The sequence below is a fragment of the Medicago truncatula genome, chromosome 2 (assembly GCF_003473485.1).
Source record: "Medicago truncatula cultivar Jemalong A17 chromosome 2, MtrunA17r5.0-ANR, whole genome shotgun sequence".
NCBI classification, from domain to species: Eukaryota; Viridiplantae; Streptophyta; class Magnoliopsida; order Fabales; family Fabaceae; genus Medicago; species Medicago truncatula.
The window spans coordinates 43551114-43561318 of NC_053043.1; the positions used below are offsets into that span (position 1 = coordinate 43551114).

A 10205-nucleotide genomic window follows, 5' to 3' on the forward strand; every position below is an offset into this window, starting at 1 on the left:
AGTTTAGGAGTGAGGTGAGACTTTTGCATTAAACTAGGAATGCACCAAACTAGGTCTGGAATAGATATCAAAAGAGTGTAGAAGCAAAAATATATATTGCCATAGGGGAATAAATAAAACAAATGCAGCTCATTATTAATACTTACACAATCTTCTTGTAGAGGGATCGGGTAACATCGCATATGTTGTTATTCGCGTCATTAAGCAGGGAGATAATACCAAAATAATAAGGGTCGCATTTCCCCAGCGATTGGTAGCATTGCGCTCTTGCGATGAAGGATCAGTATGGGAAATTTTCAGAATGAAAAGTTCACCTAAACTTCTATTCTGTTCTACATCACACAATATAGGGCCACACACACACTAAAATGAGTGGGATGATCAAATAATAAAGGTTAAAATATTATTACTTGACTAGAGTATTCCTGAGGGTTGATGATATTCATCATATCTAAATTAGTTTTATGAGTCAATTTGTTACTATAAAGTGTTGTGTGTAATTGTGTCTTTTCTTTTTCATTATTTGGGGACAATTAATGGTTTAAAACTACTAAAATTTAGATTTGTTTAATCTTTTTAAAACATGAAGTTTTAATCAAAGTTGGTGAAAATATTTTAGAGTTCTTTAGTTACACTTTTTATTTTGGTGGCATATTAAATGTCTATTGTTTTGCAAAATTTATATATAAAAAAATAGTTTATACAATCGTGTGAAATCTAAAGCACAAACACTCACACACGGATACGGAAGTGAAAAATAAAAGTCCAACGTTGTTGATACTATTGGCGCCGTCACGTTTGTGTTGTGTTGTTGACACTCTCTTCCAAAGTTCCAACTTTTGTTTCAATGGAACCACCAATTTGTTGTATTACCTCGCGTTGTGCCAATGAAATTACCACACTTCTCTCTCCTCCCTCACCTCACCAACTTCAGGTATTCAATCTCTTCATTCATCTTTTTCATCAACCCATTTTCATCTTCTCTTCATTTTCCTCTCTTTTTATGCAGGAATATTATCAAAAGATTTTCTCTTCAAGGCACTGCAATGACATCACTGTCAAACATGATGACCAACTTGGAAAAGGTGATGATTTTATTCATTATATCATTTGTTTATGTTCCATCACACCAATTCTTTTTTATTTTATTGTTCATGTTTTTAATTGTTGAGCTGTATGTATCACTCATATATAGACATAGAAGAGGGTCCTTTATTTTAGAGACATAGGTAGTAAATGTTAGGTGCTTATAACGCTTAATTAAGTTGTTTATCCAAACAATGCGTTTCTTTTCTGATTCTGGAAAATTTTAGGTGTGTATGCTGTAAAGGACTTCAAAGAGGATCAACTTGTTCTCAAGGACCAAATGCTTGTTGGGAATCAACACTCTTTCAACAAGGTTTTTGCTTTTTTTTTTTTTTTGTACTCATGATTTTTGTTCTTGTGTAGCCATTTTAAAAGTTTTTGTTTCGTTGTCTTATTTTCTACTTTACTTTGCAGATTGATTGTTTTGTCTGTAGCTTCTGCTTTCGTTTTATTGGTTCCATAGAAATTCAAATTGGTAGGAGGCTTTACTTGGAAGAATTAAGGGCCAACAAGAGTCATGATTGTGATGTAGGAAGCTCTTCAAAGTCTTCAAAAAACTGTCATGAAATGGATTCATCTGATGAAGAGGAGAGTACTTGGAAATGTAGTTCTGGAAGTTCCAAAACTAAAGTTCCTTTACCCGAAGGTGTTGTGGAATTGTTGATGAATGGCCAATTCAGATTGCCTTACTCTGAGAAGTTCTCTTTGCCTCAAGCTGTTCCATGCCATGGTGGATGTGGAGAAGCTTACTACTGCAGGTAAAAGCCTGTTTAGATTGACTTATTTGAGCTTATCTACCAGCATAAGAACTTGACATGTAAATGGGAGCATCCGAAAAAACTGAGATGCATAAGCTAATTTTAACTCACATAAAATGCTGTTGTTTAAAAAACTCACACTTATTATATGATTATTTTGAGTGTAAAGTATGAAAAAATCTTGTCTGATAATGTTATCCATACTTGTAGCATGTCATGTGCAGAGGCTGATTGGGAGTCCTCCCATTCTTTACTCTGTACTGGTGAGAGTTCTGATCCAAGACGTAAGGAGGCACTCCTTAAATTCGTGAAACATGCTAATGGTAAGACTCCTTTGTTATGGACATCGATAATTTTCAACAATCCACATTTTTGTTTCATGTCTTGCTTATTTATTTAATTTCTTTTTCTCACAGAAACAAATGATATATTCCTCCTTGCTGCAAAGGTAGGGCTTCATTTTGCCGAGTTTCTTTTCTTTAGTGCTTTGTGAAATGAAACATGATCACGTGCCAACAGACATACTGTTTATACATGTGTATTTGATAATCTTACCTGGCACTATTACCATCAGAGTTCAATAAGTATTATTCTGCAGTAAATGCTTGTAGTCTGGCACATTAAATTAAACATAAAAATCAATCTTGCAAAAAATTTCATTTTATAAACTATAAGACCCAGTTTTGTCAGATAGAGGCGCTATAGCGTAAACAAGTCGCTATTGTTCTATGATACACTATCTCGTACAAAATGTTGTCAAATAGTGGCGCTTTAGCACTCTAGCGTAGCATAGTTTGAACAAACTGCTATTTTCTGCAATCCACGATTGCTTTTAATTATTTAACATATTAATTTTTCATTGTCTAAGGTCCCCTTTAATTTAACATATAGATAGACTTGCATTGCATGTATTTACAGATATGCTCAACTTATCAATCAAGCTATGTTCTTCAGTCTTGCATACATTATCCTTACTAGATTTATCTGATTGGAAACCTGGTTGTATTTTATCACCAGGTCATTTCTTCTACCATATTAAGGTACCGCAAGTTAAAAGCAAATTATCCTGCAGAGAAAGAGAAATATGATGCATCCTGTGTTTCAGACCACTATAATATATCTCTTCTTATGGAAGCTTGGAGACCTATATCAATGGGATACAAAAAAAGGTTGTTACTGACTACCTTTTTTGTAAAACTCATCTACTAATCATATATACATTGTTCAAAAGAATAAATATAGTTTTACATGAAAGACTTTAATTGAAATATCCTACATTTGAAAATATAATTCCTTTATCTTATTTTGACTTCTGATGTTTAGCATTATTATATGATTTCATTTAAAATATGTCAGAATAGTGACCTCAAAGTGTCTGTAGGTGGTGGGACTGCATTGCACTACCAGATGATATTGATTCTTCCGATGAAGCATCATTCAGGATGCAAATTAAAGAGTTGGCATTTGAGGTATGATTCTTCACATGTTTATTTGCCGATTTAATATATTGCATCTAATTATTTTTTCATTGATTTGATGTTTCAGTCTCTCCAACTTCTTAAGGAAGGAATATTTGTCCAGGAATGTGAGCCATGTATCCTTAAATATGTTAATTTGGTGATATATTCGTTGTGTGCATGCTCAATGCCTTTTTGTCGGAATTTTTGCTCCAAGCCCTTGACTCTTATCAGTATTCTCTCTTGAAATCTATGGACATATCATTGGCATGTTTGAGCTGAATAATCTGTAAGAGCCAACTTTGTGGTACTTTGTTTTTCTATTATTCTGTCTAGCCATATGTTTGTTGTGTTTGCTTCCGTTAACATAACGGTAAAGTATTGTGATATAGGTACAGCCATTGAAGTAAACTGAAAATGTGAATACTAATTTATTCGGATCATGAAACGTATATTAATACCTTAATTATGTTTTGCAGTGATTTGGTTGTTGCTTCTCCTGTGGAGGATTACTTTTTATACATCAATGATATGTCGGATCCTGATAAGGTTAGAATTTTGTTCACCTTGCTTTATCATTTTATCTCAAAAAATCCTCTTCAAAAAACATTTTATCTCAAAAAATCCTCTTCAAAAAACATTTTATCTCAAATGAATGAGTTCTTTTACTTTTTTGTTATCAATGATGGCAGGAAGAAGCTGAGAAAATTACACAACCAATTCTAGATGCTCTAGGCGAAGACTACTCTACTTGTTGCGAAGGTACCAATTTCACTGCAGACATGTTATTTTTGTCTATTCATAGTTCAACTTTTTGTTCTTTACCTCAATTTTCCCTAGTATTATTGATCTGCCTTATCATTACTGAAGTTCTTGCTTTGTCTGTATTGTCTTAAGCTAGACACCAGGTTTTGATTCAAAACCTTTTGACTGATAGTTTTTATTTGACAAGTGGCTAGAAGTTAGCCTTTTATGGAATGATTATGCAATTATGTTTTTTGGTTTTGGAGGAGGGAGCTATAATTTGTTTTTCACAGTGTTGCAAATAGTGGTACTATAGCACTTTAGCATTGGAGACTTTGACGAATCCGCTATGAAAACTGTGACAATTTTAGTTTCGCTATTAGGGCAATAGCAGCCACTATTCCAGTTTCTGGTAGAAGATTTAGCATAATATTGGAAAAAGGAGAATTTTAGGGTTTTAAAAGTAATAAACCTAGCAGCCGAGTCAAATAACTTGTGCTGCTGTCTAAGCATTGTGCCGCCACTGCTCTTTTTTGAGTGTGCTGCTTTCTTGTGGCTAGGGTTTGTGCCTATATATGGCATGCATCGTTGTCTGACAATACCTGTATCCAAAAAGTGCAAATCCAAACTAAATTTCAGTCCTTAGATGTCCCCACTGGCCACTGCCCTTGTACCTGTGCAATGCATAGTGTCACTATCTCTACCATTTCCACCCTTATTCTTATCTTCTCTGCCACCATGGAACTCAACCTTGAAGGTCTTGCGCTCGATGAAGGGTGTATGACCCTGAACTTGAACGCTGATATGGCTACAATTAGCATCATTGATCATTGCTTGATTGGTCGGATCTTGACCGACAAACGGATCCGATTCAAGCACCTCCAAGAACGATCAAACCATTTGTGGCAACCGGGAAAGGGTGTAGAAATTATTCCTGTGGATCAAGAACAGTACTTATTCCAATTTTAACATAAGATTGATGCCGAGAAGGTTCTCAATGGAGATCCTTGATTTTTTGAGAACTTCAACATCGTTCTCCAAAAGATTGCGCTAGGTGCTGTCTTGAAAGCAGTGGCTCTTGACAAATGGGATATTTGGGCTCAAGTGCATGACCTACCCTTTGGATTCATCCAAGAGAAGGTTGACAAAAGTTTTGGAGCTTTCCTAGGTGAACTCAAGGCATATGATCCCAAAAATACTCCTCATAGAAGGTTTATGCGATTGAGGGTCCGAATCGATGTCAACTCACCATCAAAAAAAGAGATGAATATTGATACTCCAGGAGGAGCTTGAATCACTGCCAAGTTTAAATATCTAATAATTGGCACATTTAGCTTCTTACTTGCTGTCCTTGGCCACACGGACAAAACATGTGCCAACCTTTTTGAATATTCTATCATAATGTTCTATCATAAACCATATTTCTGTCCAACTCATTAATCTCTAATTCTTTCTTAATAGCTCCTCTTATAATTTTTCTAGGTCTTCCTCTTCCTCTTGTGATCTGACTATCAATTTGAATGAATGAATGCCTCTTTTTAGTAAAATAAAAAAGTTATAAAACTAAAGAGTTTGCATGTCTGCCAAACTTAACCTATTTTTTAAATAGAAAAACTGAAGAGTTGATGAGTATTACTCCTATATTCATCGTAATATGTAAGCCATTCAATATAAGCTATGCTATGCGTTGCGTCCACTCCCTTTTTATTTGTATGATGTATGCCTTCTTTTTATATACGATTGACTTATTTCACGGGCTATGCAATTTCCGCTAGTGATATAGAGGATTTTAGATGTTTCATTATTTTCTGCAATTCTCTAGTGATTACACTGTTTTTTCAACAACCAACAGCTTAAATTCCCCCATTCCACTTCCCTCCTTAAACATAAATTGAGTGATCAGGAAATTATGCATCTGCCATAAGAATTTATTTAGATATAACTTTTAATTACAAATGCTATGCCTTCATGAAGTTTTAATTGTGATTACTTTAATGCAGTTTCATTTTAATTATTATCCCTACGAGTTAGAATATATCCTGATTTATTTTTAAACAGTGGTTGATAAATCTATTTAACTTGTATTGCAGGAACTGCATTTTTTCCTTTGCAAAGCTGTTTGAACCATTCATGTTGTCCTAATGCTAAAGCTTTCAAAAGAGACGAGGTATGTGGGACAGAACTATCTCGATTTTATCTTCTATTTCGATTCAGTTTTAGTTGATGGCTTATTTGCCTTCATTTAATGCCAAAAAAGTATATGATTCCATTGTTTTCTTTAGCAGTTGATTTCTTATTCATGTTATTGTTTAACTTCAAAAAGAAGAAAAAAAAACATATCGCTAAAGATAAAGATTTTACGAGAGGAAAAAAGAAAGAAAAACCAATTATGTTTATTTTTTCTCTTTACATCTTTTGTATGCAATGTAACATTGAATCTAAAGATTTTACTACCTGCATGCAGGATAGAGATGGCCAAGCAATAATAATTGCACTGAGGTCCATCAGTAAAGGAGAAGAGGTTTGTTTATGCCTATATCTTATAGCCCTTTTTTTTTTTAAACTAAACAATTTTGATGAGATTTTATATACTAAATGTAAATGTTTTGTAAAATACCAATATATTTGAAGGTTGTTATCGAAGGTTCTCCATAGACACAACCAAATGTTTTTATCAAATATATTGCCATGATCAACTAATTAACATTTGGAAGGACTTTACAGATAACCATTTCATATGTTGATGAGGACCTTCCATTTGAAGAGAGACAAGCATCCCTTGCAGACTATGGTTTCAGATGTAGATGTCCAAAGTGCATTGAAGAAGAGCCATAATGCTATGACGACGTCCAATCGTTCATACATACCACAGAATCCAACTATTTTACAAGATGGTGCGAGGCATTTCTTAATTCTTAACTATCACTTGGTTAAAATGCATAGGAAAGAGGAGGAATGCAAGGTTCAAGTTCAACAATGAATTTTACAATGTGGTTTCTCAAGTTTTTATTTCCCATGCTTGGAAATAGGGAATCCAGCATCGGTTTTCATAGCATTTTTACACGTTTCATTTTAATTTGAATTTTGCATTTGATTCACATACTGAAAATTTAGAATTGTTTGTTATATTATCATAGATCAAGAGATGAAAATGTGTGTGGAGATTCCTCCATGATTAACTGATTAATTATAGATTTTGAAACTGCTCATTATACTGACATTTCAATATTGTTGCTAAATAAAAAACAGATGGTACGAAAATTGTTCAGAGAGATCCTTTGAGGGGTTTCATGCAAAGAATGCATGAAAAGGAAAAATACCAATATTGCAGCACATGATGAAATAATATTTAGATGCAGAACAATGTTATGCAGTAGAAAAAAAGTGAATGGATTGTTTTTAGATTTGTAGGAGACGACAATATAAACCAATTTGTTAACTATTTTATAAATTTAAACAAATTTATAAAATAGTAATTTCTAAAAGCAACATTCACATGCAACTTTTAAAAGCAAGTATATAACAAACAAAAACTTAAGTAGAAACGTATGACAGCTATTCAACCGAAATAAAAATCATAAGTTATATTTTTTTATAATCAAAAATATTTTTATTAAAGGGAGTACAAAGGGCATCAAAAATTTGGTGCGGGTATCATGCACTACTAGAAAATTCAGTTTTAGCGACGGAATTTTGTGAGGGTTTAACTTCCGTCGCAAATTGTGACGGATTTTGTGAGGGGTACACTTTTGATGTCATTAGCGACGGGTTTTACGAGGGGGTGTGTCGTCGCTACGGATCCGTCATAAATTCCGTCAGAAATGTGACATTACGTAGTTTTGTGAGGGATTTAGCGAGGGTTTTATTCCATCTATAACTATTCCGTTACATATTCCGTCGCAGATTCCCCAAATAGTTTGCGACGTCCTTGAATGCCATCTCAATGAATTTAGCGTTTTTTAATTAAATGATGAAAAATATGAATTAATTGAAAACTTATGGTTGAGATGAGACTTGAACCCATGACCTTGGAACTGCAATCAATGCAATTTACCACCAGGCCATGGTGACTAATTTGTTATTTCTCTTAATTGTTTTTTATTAGTACTAAGTTATTTTAGATTTTTTTAATTGATTTTTATTAGTACTAAGTTATTTTTGGTTTTTTTTTTTTGTTGAAAATCTTTCCTTTTCTTCCACACATGACCTCACTAGTTTGCATTTTTTTTCTTCATTTTTACTTATTTTTTATTCAAATCTAAATTTCGTTTAAATGTATTTTTGGTCTTCCTATTTACATATTTTTGAAGTTTTAATACCCTTATTTTAAAAACCAATATTTTGATCCTCTATTAAGAAAGTCAACGGATATTTTTGGTCCCCCAACAACTTCATTGATGTGACGCTGACTTGGCACAATGATTTAAAAAATATATTTTTATTTTACTTATATATATCAATATTAGTATTCATTATAAAAATTTCTTCAACAACCAACAACCACATACACATTTGGGGGTTGAGTTTTAAGAGTGCTGATGATGGATTGTGATTAATCTTATGTTAGTGTTGAATGTTGACGGTAAAGATGGAGGCAGTTATTTTAATTAATTTATAATATAAAAATAAAATAAATAATAATATTAATCAATAATAATGACATGGAAAATATTTTTTATACCTCATTAATACGCGGTCAGCACCATGTCATTAACGAGGATGTGACATCATCAAAATTTGTGGGGGATCAAAAAAAAATTGTTGACTTCCTTAATATAGGGATCAAAAAGTTGGTTTTTAAAATAGGGGATTAAAACTTAAAAAATGTTCGACCAAAAAAAAAAACTTCAAAAATGTGTGTACAAAAAACCCTTAAAAAGAAAATTATATCCGTTACACCATTATTATAAAAAAATTAAAATAAAAGAAAAAATAAATAGGAATAGTTGGACAACTTGCACCATTTTCTACCCATCCAACCTTTCTTTAATTATTATTATTTTTTAACAAGCAATGTAAAATTTGTAATGTTAATTTTTCCATTTTCAAATTATTATCAAATGTCGTAGAAATTTAAGTTCATACGAATAAATAAATATTTTATAATTTTTTTTAAGGATTGTAATTAAATATTATGAGCTAATTTATAATTTAATTAATAAATTATTTTTGTTTAATAATGCAAAGTTAGTGGGGCATATTTAAGTATTTTTCATTTGAATCCTTATTAGTGTATTGCCATTGGAGTCATTAAGTCCTTAATAGATACTGTTTTTAATAGATTATAAATAAGTGACGTGTAACGTGGGGTCCATTTAAGGAATCCCTATTAAGGAACTACCATTATGGATGCTCTAAAGGATGGAATGTGAAAAATGTGAATGTGAATTTACTCGTGAATTTATGTTTCAATATCACTTTATTATTACTGTACAAGTATCATGCTTTGTAATTTTTTTATCTGAATTAGATTGTGATGGTGAATGTGAAAAATACCATAAAACAAGAAGAAAAACACACATTGACTTCTATACACAAATTCCACTGAATAACGTGACAGTCCAAGATAAATTTTATAGAAAATGTAAAATGTAAGCATATCTTCAACTTCTAGCATGCCTAGATGAGCTAATTTTCCTCTATTTTTGATAGTGTCTGGTTTTTTTGTATATGACTAGCATGTTCTAGCAACTTGTCATGAAAAGTAGCAACATTCATGGCATTTTCCATCAGAAAGATCTATCAAACCTGACTCAACTTTTGAATTCAGCTATCATCATCTTGTGTTTATGAAAATCAAGTGAAATTGGTTCATTTTGAAATCATTTATGTTATTTCAATGAAATTGAAACCGGCTATTATTATGAAATTTGAATGTTATTAGAATTGATGTAACATTCAAACCATGTATTATTAGTTGATTTTGAAATTATGTTGATTTTGAAGCTGTTATAATAGGAAAAGTTAAGATGAAAAGTCGGGATGCGTAAAACATCACTTTGAATATGATGATCGGTTTTTAGTATTATTTTGTTGAAATTTCTTATGAACGACACCGAAATGGGTTGCACCGTTTCTTGGAAGAAAAAAAAAAGAAAGTAATTAAGTATGAGAATTATTAATGATAATGGATATACTCAGAACTTACTAGACACACACG

At 32.3% G+C, this 10205-nt stretch overlaps 1 protein-coding gene across 1 annotated transcript; it reads left to right on the forward strand.

The window, feature by feature from the left end:
• The first annotated feature begins 723 nt into the window (after nucleotides 1-723).
• LOC11411425 (histone-lysine N-methyltransferase ATXR2) lies at nucleotides 724-7263 on the forward strand. Its single transcript, XM_003596979.4, has 15 exons — nucleotides 724-934; nucleotides 1010-1085; nucleotides 1314-1399; nucleotides 1501-1844; nucleotides 2055-2167; nucleotides 2261-2292; nucleotides 2862-3013; nucleotides 3226-3313; nucleotides 3390-3438; nucleotides 3536-3590; nucleotides 3781-3850; nucleotides 3994-4063; nucleotides 6136-6212; nucleotides 6510-6566; nucleotides 6770-7263. The coding sequence occupies exons 1-15, from the start codon at nucleotides 848-850 to the stop codon at nucleotides 6878-6880; spliced, it is 1467 nt and encodes a 488-aa protein (XP_003597027.2). The 5' UTR covers nucleotides 724-847; the 3' UTR covers nucleotides 6881-7263.
• Nucleotides 7264-10205: the final 2942 nt, after the last annotated feature.